This window comes from Eumetopias jubatus, unplaced genomic scaffold (assembly GCF_037043125.1).
Source record: "Eumetopias jubatus isolate StellerSeaLion01/CBP00866 unplaced genomic scaffold, mEumJub1_p1.0 scaffold_1, whole genome shotgun sequence".
Lineage (NCBI taxonomy): Eukaryota > Metazoa > Chordata > Mammalia > Carnivora > Otariidae > Eumetopias > Eumetopias jubatus.
In genome coordinates this window covers 112297614-112310481 of record NW_028274807.1, presented here as the reverse complement: position 1 = coordinate 112310481, position 12868 = coordinate 112297614, and the positions used below count along the sequence as shown (strand labels likewise).

General features: G+C 40.1%; 1 protein-coding gene across 4 annotated transcripts in view; it reads right to left on the bottom strand.

Annotated features, from left to right (window-relative positions):
• The window catches only part of LOC114208972 (ceruloplasmin), a 57834-nt gene that overhangs the window by 18142 nt on the left and 26824 nt on the right, over window positions 1-12868 (bottom strand). For all 4 annotated transcript variants that reach the window (XR_003609202.2, XM_028103031.2, XM_028103034.2 and 1 more), the window contains exons 10-15: window positions 9978-10128; window positions 8529-8741; window positions 7210-7417; window positions 5274-5413; window positions 4006-4134; window positions 1188-1294 (exon numbers count right to left, since the gene is read on the bottom strand). Coding sequence is in view for 3 of the 4 variants with exons in the window: in XM_028103031.2 (XP_027958832.1) it covers window positions 1188-1294; window positions 4006-4134; window positions 5274-5413; window positions 7210-7417; window positions 8529-8741; window positions 9978-10128 (948 nt within the window). In the remaining variant the exon portion in view is untranslated. The remainder of the gene's footprint in view (window positions 1-1187; window positions 1295-4005; window positions 4135-5273; window positions 5414-7209; window positions 7418-8528; window positions 8742-9977; window positions 10129-12868) is intronic.

Here is a 12868-nt window from a genome sequence, read left to right as displayed (position 1 = left end):
GGTTGGCCTATTCCATAAATCAAGCACTGTGCTAGTCTCTAAAAATCCAGAGATGAATCAAACAAAGCCCGTGCCCTCCAGGAACTCAGTCTAGTAGAGAAAAAGTGGAGGAGGAAGAAATGCATCACTTGTTGCAATGGAGGTACATAAGGTGCTAATGAACGCAGAGGAGGAAGACCACAACTGACAAATCTATGAGACATTTGGTTTGGCGGGGTGTCAGTAATGGCAGATTAGGTCTGGAAGGGTCTTTGAGCTCTATCATGTTCAGGAATTTTAGACTTTATCATATGGGTCATAGGGAGCCATTGAAAACTTGAACATGGCATGGCAACATATTTGCATTTTAGACCAGTCATCCTAGTGGTGAGTGAAGGAAGGATTGAAGGAGGAGGAGACTGGAGTGTGGGAGGCCATTGCAGTAGTTTGGCAAATCACAAGGACCCGATCTATGGAGACAGAGAGAAGAAATAAACTGAGCTCTCTGTAGGTGGGTGAATCGCCTGTGTGAGCCGGGGGGAAGAACTAGATACCTAATACCCAGGGTTCTAGCTTGAACAAATGAGTAGATTTAGAACTCGTGGTGCCACTTATTGTAATAGGAAATACAAGAGGTGGAGGAAGATCTCAATTCCATGTTAGAGTTGCTGTGTTTCCAGTGCCGGTGGGACATGCTGATGGAGATGTTCAGTAGGCTGGTATATAAACAGGTCTGGAGCTCAGGAGGGAGATTTGGACTCGAGATTTAATTCTACAAAAGAATCTTGGAACAAGTTCTGATTTGCAGTTGTTGAGTGTGTTTTGTTGGCTTTGAAATATTCAATAAAATAGCTTTAGTTGTGCTAGTACTGAGATCAACACTTTTATTATCATTAATAGAGCTCTGAGATCATGTACCTCAGTTCTTTGGGTTTAATGTATTTTTATGTCAAAAAGGAGATAAAACACTGTACTTATTAATATTTGATTCTGTGTTACCCATAATCAGCAGTCATAGGGTTAACACACTTATAACTCTATCCTTAAAAAGAAACAAACCAAAAAATGAAACCAAAGTGAATTGTAGAGAAGCTTCCTTTCCTGGGATTTTAAGATAGAATTGGATCACAGGAAAACTCTAATCTCATCTTCCTTCAACTACATGTCTAATTTGGGGATTTTCACAAAACAAATGATTTAAAGTTTACCTTAACTTGATCCACAGTTGAATAGTAGGCCCATGGAATACAAGCAGAATCCTCTATTCCAGGTCCAGATCTATCTGGGATCTTCCATATGTAAGTGTGAATTTCACCTAAATAAATCAAGTGTTAATGTATCTGGTTATATTTGGTATATATTTGAGATACACACACAGACAACACACTAAGTCTTAATAACCAGTGACCTAGAAACTGGAAATGTCAAGGTAATTAGTGTTAAAAATAGTAGCACTCAAAATTGTTTTCAGGGATTTAGTGTTAAGACAAACTGTAAGACATACTTTTAGATCTTCTTTGTCAGTTATGAATTAACTAACCACGACACACACAGGCAATACCACCAAGCCAGGATGTGGCAATACCAATATCACAATTTGAAGGAACTTTGTAACAGATCTTTTTTTAGCTTGAAGTCTGTTTCTGTAAAACACTGTTTTCAACCGTCAAGTGATTTCCCCCAATGTGAGCACCTTCCCCAAGCCTTCTCTGTGTTTGTACCTGCATGCCCTGTGTCATTCCCTTGGCCTCAACTTGGCCTTCCTTTTCTCCTTTTTTACCATTATCCCTAGTGATTCCAGAATTCCTGGTGAGGAGCCATTAGCTCTTGGGATCTCCTGGGTCACTGACTTGTCACAATGACCTCTTCTTGGGTCTGTCCCATTCTGTCATACCATACGCTGTTCTGTCCCAGCTCTGTCACATACAGGACACTGTCACACCCTGGAACTTGACACTTTGAAGGTAGCCAGTTGCTCTACCCTCCTAACTTGCCAAGGCCTTGACCCTCTTCCATGTGCTCTGGGCTCTTGCCCGGGCTGATCTCTGCTTCCAGTCACCTCAGGGTTTCCTGTCCAGCAGCTCACCAGACCTTGACTTTTAGCTGTGGCCACTCACCATCCACTCCATTTATGTAGACCTCACTGTTACATATGCTGTCAGACTTTCATTAGCCAGACTCTGACAAACCTTTTCTAGGGAATCAAGCAGGACAGGAGGGATGGTCTCAAGGGATGTGGTAGACTTTTTCCTTTTTCCTCAAGTCCTCCATCTTACCCACCCCTACACTGTCACCCTTTTTCTAAGCAGAATCTTTCACTGAGAGTATAAAGCGTAGATTCACCACCTGAACATATCATCTCTTCATCTACACTCTTCATCTCATAAGCCAAAAAATAATGTTTCCTTCTCTTCTCCATTCCCCCACCTGCTCTGCCACCCATGGTGGATGTCCAAAACCCTGGCGCTGTCCTTGACTCCTCCTTCCCTAACGTTCCCTAATGCCTGATCTTTCAGCAGGGATTGTTAGCACCACCTTTAAAATACAACCAGGATATGACAATTTACCACCAAAAGACCAGCTCCTTCTACCCTGGTCCACGTCTCATTTTTTTAACCCAGATTATTGCAATAGTCCTCTAACTGTTCCTTGATTCTAACCTGTTCCTGCAGTCACTTACCCACACGTCAACCAGAAGAGGACTTTATAAAGTGTTCCTCAGATCATAAACCTCCAGCTTGGTTAAGAGTATAAAATGTAAGGTTCTAACCATGGCCTCGAGGGTTCCCTTTCCTCCTACTGTATCCAGCCCCCTGCCCTCCCTGGATCTCATCTCACATTCTGTCCCCTGTTTGCTCTGCTCTGGCCTCTGGCCTCTTTGCTGTTCCCATTTCCAGGCCTGCAGTGCTCTTCCCCCGTAACTCCCTGTGGCTCATGACTTACTATTTAGGTGTCTTCACAAGTGGCACCTCCTCAAAGAAGCCCTCTTGATCACCCTACCTAAAATAGCACTCTTGTTACTTCCTCTCTCTCATCTGCTTTAATCTTTTTCATAGGACTGTTTATAAATTAATACTATGTAATTTGTTTATCTCTTTTGGAAGAATGTGAGTCACAAGGGCAGGGCTTTTTATTTCTAATGCCCTGAATTGACACGAGCAACTTTATGGCGTAATTTATTTTTTCTCACCCATTTTTTCTCAATTGCCATATTGGGGAACTGCTAAATTACTAATAAATGGTGCTTTCCTAGAAGCCAACTTTCCAACTAATAGAAGAAAAATATAGTTTTAATTAAAGGAAATACACACGTCTATTTAACCTCTTCCAGCTTTTGCACTGTGTTAATTGAAGTTACTGAGTTTCTAGTACATGCCAGATACTGGGCTAGAATTGGGGGATTTAAAATTCCACGTGGCAGTCTCTGCCCTTAGGACCCTGCCTTCAGCTACAGTCATGGAAACATTCAACCACACACAATGTGCGGTCAATGTTGTTTGGGCATGGAGAGATCATCTCTGCTCACTCCATCTTGAGTATTTGTATATGTCCAGTACTCGCAGATGTTTTCCTTACAGTTCTCCTGTGGGTCTCTCTCTCTTTCTCGCCCTCTCTCTCTTTCTCCCTTCCCTTCCCTTTCCTTATTTGTGCATAGAGAAGTATACACAGATATACCTCCTTGCATGCCTCTTTTATTTTTTTAAGATTTTATTTATTTATTTGAGACAGAGAGAGAGAGTGCAAGCTGGGGGTGAGTGGCAGAGGGGGAGGGAGAAGCAGACTCCCCCCTGAGCAGGGAGCCCGACATAAGGGCCAGTCCCAGGACCCTGAGATCATGACCAGAACTGAAGGCAGACTCAACCAACTGAGCCACCCAGGCACCTTAACCATCTTAACCACTTCCTTCTTCACTTCCTTAAGACACTCATTTGGAAGGAATATGTCTCTGATAACAGTCATTTGTGGAAAGCCTGTAAAGTCTATTAAAATACCAACCCCCTCTCCATCCTGCCCTACCATAAGTACCTGGTAAAGTTGGAGTAACTGTAGAACTCTCTGTTTTCACCCCATGGGCATGTATTGAGTAGGGCCTTGTGGCCATGTTTTTAAAGATAATTTTAACTATGTCTCCAACGTCTGCATGAAGTTGTGGACCTGGAAGAGCAAAAAAGAAGAGTGGTTTATATACCTATTGGATGAGAAGTTCTAACTCAGTAATAGAAGCAAAGATCAGGTAACTTTCTTAGCATGAAGGCAGGAGTGTGTGTGTGCTTCATACTATACTACTCTTGGATTTATACCCGGTCTCGGAGGATTCAGAATAAAAGTATGAGGAATGGTTGTCTCTATAAATGGAAACCAGGGGTGTATCTCTCATCAAGAGTCCTATGGGAGGTTTTGGCCTGAAAGTGCCCTGCAGGGCAATGACCTAATCCTGGTGAGTCAGCGGTGACCCTACCCTGGCCAAGAGTCATTGGGTAGCACTTGCTCTCATTTCTCTGCATTTGGACTTCCAGGCCTTCCTGAGTGTGAATTTGTGGCATTTGGAAGGGTGGGTGGGGCCACCCCTTCCATTTCTACCTTCTTCTCTAGCCAATTTTAGCTTGTCTGCTGCTAAGAATTTCTACAACCCAGCAACAATGCCATTCCCCCTTGGGTGTCTTATTTCAGGGGCTGAGGATAACACACACCAAGGTATTCTGTTAGTATGGAAATACAGGGAGGTTGGGAGGGAAGTCCCCTGCACTTGATGATTTTCAAGAAAATTCCCAAGACCACTGTTGGTCAGGTTCTTAGACATTCTCTCTTAAAAGGATTCCTGAAAAATCGAAAGCAACTTTTCCCATGCCTTGTGTATGGTAACACTTTTTTCTTTCTTTATTTCCTTGTCTATGTGTACCTTTTTTTCTCTTGGAGTTAATCACTAGATGGCAATTTTAAAAGCAAATAGCTATGATTCGGGAGCCGGGAGAAAGGTGGAATAACAGGGAGAATTTGGTGAAGATTTTCATCAGAACTAATTTCTAGGAATTTCACCGAAACGACAGCCATCAATTTGATGAACACCAAATACATACAATTTCATTAGTATGTGTGATAATACATTGTTTCTGAGAAAAATAAGCAATATTTTGGTCATATTCTTCAGTAAACACAGGCTTCTCGTTTTTATTGCATAACTTTTATTTTTGTTTGAATACCTTTGACTATGAACTCGGGAATTAAACCCTTGGACATGTACTCTCACTGCACATAGCCCCACATCACTACCCCACACCCGATGATTAGCGTACCTAGAATGCCCAGATGTTCTTCTTCAGCCTTTCTCTCCACGGGAACTCTGAACGTGCTGTCGGTGTATTGCCGATATGCAACCTTCTTGTACTTGGAGCCTATGTAAAACTCTTCCTTATCTAAAAATGCATTCGAAACACTTCAACAAAACACACACACAACTAAGGTTAGTACTTATCTTAATGAAAGTGGAAATTGAGTTTTAAATTTTGAATAAAAATATAGTTTTCACTCAAGTAATTATGCTGATTTTTAATAGCATTCTATTGATTTCCAGCAAGAAAGAATAAGACTTTAGAAATAGATAGACCTGGTAGAAAGTGCTCCTTTCTGGGAGTGAAGCCATCCAAGACCTGTGCTGACTGGCGCTAGCTAAAATGACCTCCAGCTAGTCATTGCCTGGTGGATCCTCAGTTTCCTCACCCCCAAAATGAAGTATGAGATGAGATGATCTCTAAAGTTTCTCTATAGCCCTAAAATTCTGAGCCCAGATTTCATCGATGAAGTGTTCTCTGATTCCTGCAGTGTTTCTGGTTCATAAGAGCTGAAATGGCCCAGTGTTTTCAGCCACTCCCTTTATCTTAAGTTTGCAATGACTCCTCATGGCCCCTGTACATTTTTCTTTTCCTCTTAAAGATTTTTATTTATTTATTTTAGAGAGAGAGAAAGAGATTGCAAGCAGGGAAAGGGACAGAGGGAGAGGGAGAGAGAGAATCCCAGAGACTCCCCACAGAGCATGGAGCTCGAAGTGGGTCTCGATCCCAGGACCCTGAGATCATGACCTGAGCCAAAATCAAGAGTTGGCTGCTCAACCAACCAAGCCACCCAGGTGTCCCAGCTCTTGTAATCTGTTGACTATTTTACCCCCCACCCCCTCTTAAAATAACCTTTTACTCCTTTATACTGCAAATCATACTTCCCATTGAAGTCAAACTAACCAGCTAAGCTTTGCTTAGCTGTAGGTTACCAGAGATGTTGTGCACCCCAGATCTGAACACATGTCCATCCTGATCTCTCAGATCCTATCCATGAAAGGTTAGTGTGGGACATGTGAAATGATAGAGGGCAAAGTGGTTGGAAAAGTCTTCAAGAAGTCTCTGGTGATACTGCTTTACATGCAGTATCTGAAGCTTCAACAATGATGCTTTACTTATACTTATTCACAATGAACTTATTTTTTACATTTCCATAATGTCCACGTTATTGGTGGTTTTGAAGTGTATTTTCCTATAAGTTCTTAGAGAACAGAGACCATGTCTACTATACTGCCCTCAAGAATTTTATTTTTAAAGATTTTATTTATTTATTTGTCAGAGAGAGAGTAAAGCAGGGGGAGCGGCAGGCAGAGACAGAAGCAGGCTCCCTGCTGAGTAGGGAACCCAATGCGGGACTCGTTCCCAGGATCCTGGGATCATGACCTGAGCTGAAGGCAGACGCTTAACCAACTGAGCCACGCAGGCATTCCTACTCTCAAGAATTTAAAATATTCTTCACACATAATAGATTTAAGAATATGAAAGAACAGATTACTGAACTGATAAGGAACTCTGGAGGAAAAATAAGAGAAGCAGCAAATGGCTGATAAGGAAAATAATATTTTAGCTTTGAATTTAGGCATTAATTTTTGTTCAAGTTTGAAAATCAATAGCAAGATAGGGCACGTGAATATAAGAAGACAATCCAACAGAAAAGAAAGGAAGATGAGTGACTACAAAGAATCAAATGAGACAGATGGAAATTTTCCTGTGAGAAAATTGCGAGAACAGAAATTAATGAGGAGAGGTTCCTGGGAAGCATTTTGTTATTGTTCCATTGTTACTGTTTAATGCAACTGTTTGTTTTTCTAAAATTTAGCATAATTCTTAATTCTCTGAAAGAGAAAACTAAAAAAAAAACAAACAAACAAAAACTGGGAATCAGAGTCTGGAGAATTACTTTTGTTCTTGTAGGAGATGCAGCTCCCGTTCCCATTCCCTGCTTGGGGAATAATCCCATTCCATCTCCACTGCTGCGATGTAGTAGGTCCTCTCTGCCAGGTAGAAGCTTGGATCATCAGACTCTTGCTTGCATTTGTTCACCATGTACTTTTGCTTCATGCCTCCTGTGTAGTGATCGGTTGTCAGGCATTCAACTTCAAAAGTCCCTGGGATGGTAAATAAGAAAGCACATCACTCCTTTGCTCAGCACCTTCTATGGCTCCTCAACTCACTCAGAATCAACACCCAAGTCCTTAACGTGGCTCACCTGGATGATCACATCAGCTACCACTCACTCTGCTCCAGTCACAGAGGCTTCTTTGCTGTTCTTACAACAGGTCAAGTGTGTGCCTGCCTCAGGGCCTTTGCCCTTGCTGTTTCCTCTGCCTGGAACACTCCTCCCCAGAATAGCTACATAGCTCATGTCCTCACTTTATTCAAGCTTCTTGTTAATTGTCACCATCTCAGAGAATTGTTACCCACCTTCCCCCATCAGTTTCCAGCCCCTTTTCCTGCCCTGTTTTCCTTTATAGTACTTATAACCACTATATATATATGTATATGTATATATATATATATGTATACTTGCTTGTCTGTCTCCCTGCGTTAGAATTTCTACTTCACAAGAACAGATGCTTTATGTCTTTTGGTGACTGTTGTATTTATACTTGTCTAATGAATAAAGGAAGAGGTGACAGTGGACTTGTCTTACATTGTAGTGGCATATGATGAACCAGATAAAGCCGGAAGCAAGTTAGTGTGTTTCACGTTTTGGTTAAAGTTCTTGCTTTTTTGTTTCAGTTTGTTTTACTCCCTCAGAACCAGGCCTGCAGAAATCTCTGAGGTTGCATGGCTATCCTTCTAGCATAGGACACTCAACTGCGAACAGCCAACAAGCCAACACTACATGAAGGTTACAGAGAGATGACAGAGCTGTTACAGAAGTCATTCCCTTTCTAGTCTGATTTGCCAGCTATGTTTAAAAGGACCATAACTTAAAAAGAGAGCATCCTGAGGATTCTACTATGTGGAAATGGGAGGAACCACAGTCTACTCTTCACCTGTCACACCACCCCCCCCCCCCCGCAAATAGGCAGGAAACAGACCTATCTGCCACACACTTAGCTAATAGTGGCCCGGACATGCTCTTCAAGCGAAGGAAGGGCACACACTTGGGGGCTTGGGGAAGGGATGAGTTTATTACCCAACACAGGATTTTAAACCAAAATGACATGAATCCATTCAATGGAGACTTGTCTTGACTTTAAAGAAATGCACCTTCAGCATCAGGCTGCATGAGGAGTGTAACACTTGCTTGAGGGAAGAGGTTTGCTGTGTCTCTTCTTTCTCCTCTTGACAGATATGTGTTTCCGGTAAAGTAAATCCCATGTACATCAGCCTCATTTCCAGCACTGAATAAGTACCACATGACTGAATCTCCTTTGCACATGTTGAGACCAGGCTGATTCCCGTACATGAATCCATTCATGGCTGTAAAAGTTGGGAAATGGTATTTTGAAAGTGGTTTATCATCTGTCCTCCTACATGACAACCTCCCAGATTTTCCAGAACCAACTTTGTTGATCTAATTTTTGAAAGACCCGTTCATGCCTTCCCCTCCCCTTTGTCAGGAGTGTCTCTGCTGTACCCAGCACCCCCAGAGCAGTCCCTGGCTGGAAGCGGACTAGCCACTTCTTAGTTCTCTCAAGAGTCAGATTTATGAGCACCCAAATGAATGAATAATAACAGTTATTCCTGGGCACTGTAGACTGGACACATGTTTGTTGCTCTGGATGGAAAACTCTCCAATTCATCATGAATCATGGGGAGGAGTGAATGCAGGAAGTTTTCTCTCACTGCTGTTACTAATAGGTAATAGTCTTGACTTCTCCAAAATGTAAAAAATGCAAACTCAAAAGGAATGTTACCATGATTGTTACTAGTATTGATTCAATTAAAAAACAACATCAGTTTGTAACACAACTTTACATTTGTTTCCTCTTACTACAGTGATTTTCACATGCAGTCCATTAGCAGTGTGGGTATTTTGAACAATTAGCTCACTGTCTCTAAACCTCTGGAATTACACTGGAAACAAAAGAGAAAATCTGATGCTCGGGTTCAATTAAATAAAAATTTCTGGAGGTTGCCCTGAGCATTTAAAAAATAGTTTTAGCAGTTTTAACAAGACACCCAGGGGATCCTAATTTGTAGTCAAGGGTGAGAATCATTGAAGTTCATTGACGACAGAGAACATATCTTTCTTCATTTTGAATAATAAAATGAGGCTGTCGCTATTAAACCACAGAGAATAGCATCTAATCCAGTAGTTCTCAAACTTACGCATATATCACCTGACGTAGAGGGTTTGTTAAATAGAGATTGCTGGCCCCACCCATAAAGTTTCTGGTTCAGTAGGTAGGAGTTGGGGCCCAAGAATTTGCATTTCTAACAAGTCCCTGCGTCATGCTAAAGCTGCTGATCCAGGGACAACATTTTAAGGACCATGCATCTAATTGATATATTTTATATGTTTTATTATTCTAGATTAAGCAAAATGAAGAATAATTGACTGATACCTTAAATATCAATATTACCCTCAGAGTTGTATTTAATCGTTTGTTGAAAATTAATCAATGGGCAAAGCTATTAGCATTTTGGTTTCATTAAAAGCATTACATGAGCAGTACTGGAGTAACTTAATATTGGCAGATGGTGTATACTTACAGTGCATCTTATTAGATTCCTGAAAGTCTTCATCTTCCTTATTCACCAGATGAGGTGCAGTTGTAAACATTCTAATATTCTCATCCAGGAGTAAACTTTCATTCTCATCAAACACTGTGGGAAACAGGTAGAACTCCTTGTCTACATCTTTCTGTAAATCAAAACAAGAACAATGAGGTGAAGATAGGATAAGTGAAGTAGAAAGACTTCCATGCACACAATACTATTTGGGCACAAACTCACCAAAGGAAGGATAAGAACTTTCCATTCCTCTTTGTAGATGGGTCTCATGAAATAGCCCAGTTGGTTACCAGAGTTTTCATTACTATCTGTGTAGTAGGTTTTTGGTTCAACATGATCTAAGTTTCTCTCTGCACCTACAAGTTCTGACTCCTCTCCCCACCTTCCTGCCAGTCATCTGGACAAACATTCTCACTTCCTCTCCCCTGTCCCTGGTGAAACATAAGCAAGCAGAGATGCTGTCCGGTCTACTGAAATGTTTCAGTAGTTCAGAAGAAGGCAATCAGTCTAAGAAATCAAAGCATATGAGCCCCTGAAAACTAGATCCTCCCTCAAAGAAAAGTTTAGAGATTACTGCATGTCTTTTTTCTGAGATAGATTTTTCTTTCAGAAGAAAAATATTATCAATTTTTTAAAATCCAACAAAAGCAGAGACCTGAAGGTTAGATCCTATTGAAAACTGAATCAGTGATGGAGATAATTTTTTGAAAAATTTATTTATTAGAGACAGCAGAGGGAGGGACAGAGGGAAAGAGAGTCTCAAGCAGACTCTGCGCTGAGCATGGAGTCTGATGCAGGACTCGATCCCATGACCCTGAGATCATGACCTGAGCTGAAACCAAGAATCTGACAATTACCTGACTATACCACCCAGGGGCCGCTGTGATGGAGATAATTTTAAGAAAGCTCCCATAAATCAGAAGAAAAGATTCAAAGATGAAAAATATGTACACAGTAATGATTTCAGAAAAAGAGAAATTATAAAAGGGGAAAACATAATGATAATAAATAATAATGGAAATGTTTACCACCATGAAGAGAAAATTTAGATTCAAAAGCTTCACTGAAAACAAGGTAAAAGTAGTCATAGAGATCTATGCTTAAAAATATTCTGGCAAAATTTTTCAGATTCAGACATAGACAAATCTCTACAATAAGTCATTCTAAAAGTGTTATCACAAACATTGGACTTCTGTAGCACAATAAATATCAGAAGAAGATGGAGTAGCATTTATGTTTTTGAGGGGAAAAGATTACGATAAAAAATTCTATACCTAGCAAAGAACAACAAAAATACATTCTCACATGTGTAGGGATTATAATAGAGGACTGCTACAGTCACTTGTATTCTGATCTATAGAGAAAACTTCAGTGAAAAGTTTACAGGTCATATTTTCTGATCATAATGCAACAAAACTAAAAAGTACTAATAAAGGAAGATCATATTTGATCCTAATAACTCTTAGAGAGGAAGCAAACATGAATTACTAAGTATTTAGTAAGCAACGTCCATGACAACAAGGCATAATGTATGGAATACACTAAACATATAAACTGAGAGTCTGAAATACTTTTATTTTTTAATTTTTTTACAGAGAGAGAGCTCAACACACACGTGTGCACAGGGGTGGGGGGAGGGGAGAAGCAGAAGGAGAGAGAATCTTAAGCAGGTTGCACTCCCAGTGTAGAGCCTGACTTGAGGCTTGGTCTCATGACCCTGATATCATGACCTGAGTTGAAATCAAGAGTTGGCTGTTTAGCCAACTGAGTCACCCAGGTGCCCCAGAAATACTTTTTATTTTAAGTAAAACCAAATAAAAATAAATGTTTGTAAATATCTGAAAATTTTAGAAAAGTAAAATAAAAAAAGGAGAAAGAAATTAATAAAGGCAAAAGAGGAACTTTTTAATAAATTAGAGCACAAATTAAAATGGTTAAACCTAAAAATGTATTATTTGAAAAGACCAATGAGGGGCGCCTGGGTGGCTCAGTTGGTTAAGTGACTGCCTTCGGCTCAGATCATGATCCTGGAGTCCCCAGATCGAGTCCCGCATCAGGATCCCTGCTCAGTGGGGAGCCTGCTTCTCCGTCTAACCCTCCCCCCTCTCATCTCTCATGTACTCTCTCTCTCATTCTCGCTCTTTCAAATAAATAAATAAATCTTAAAAAAAAAGAAAAGACCAATGAAATACACAAATCTCTGGCAAGTCTAATAAAAGAAAAATGAGAGATAACCCAAATATACCACAATAGAACTGAGAAAGGAATATAACCACATATATGGGGAAGGAAAAAAAGATCATTATGTACAATAATAATAATTCTTCTAAGTTGACTTATAAGAAGGTACCTAAATAGACCAATATCCATAGGTGAAATAAAATGTGATTAAAACATATTTTAATAGACAAAAAAGAAAAAAGAAAAAGTAAAACCCCTAACTACTTCTTTTTAAAAGTCACACTGTTGAAATAATTTTACAGGCAATTTCTTTCAAATCTCTAAGGAGCAGATAATTCCTACTTATTTAAACAGTTCCAGAGTATTCAAAACATGGAACTCTTCCCAATTTATTTAATGAAGATAGTGTAACTATGATATAAGACCTAAGAAAGCACACAGAATCTAAAATAATATAACTTACAGCCTATGTGAGAAATTCTAAATAAAACACTATCAAATTCAATACACAAATATAAGTGAAAAAATATTTTAAAAAACCACAGTGCTCATACCACCAGCATTTTTCACAGAGCTAGAACAAATAATCCTAAAATTTGTATGGAACCCCTGAAGACCCCAAATAGCTAAAGCAATCCTGATCTAGAAAAGCAAAGCTGGAGGCAACACAATTCCAGACTTAAAGCTGT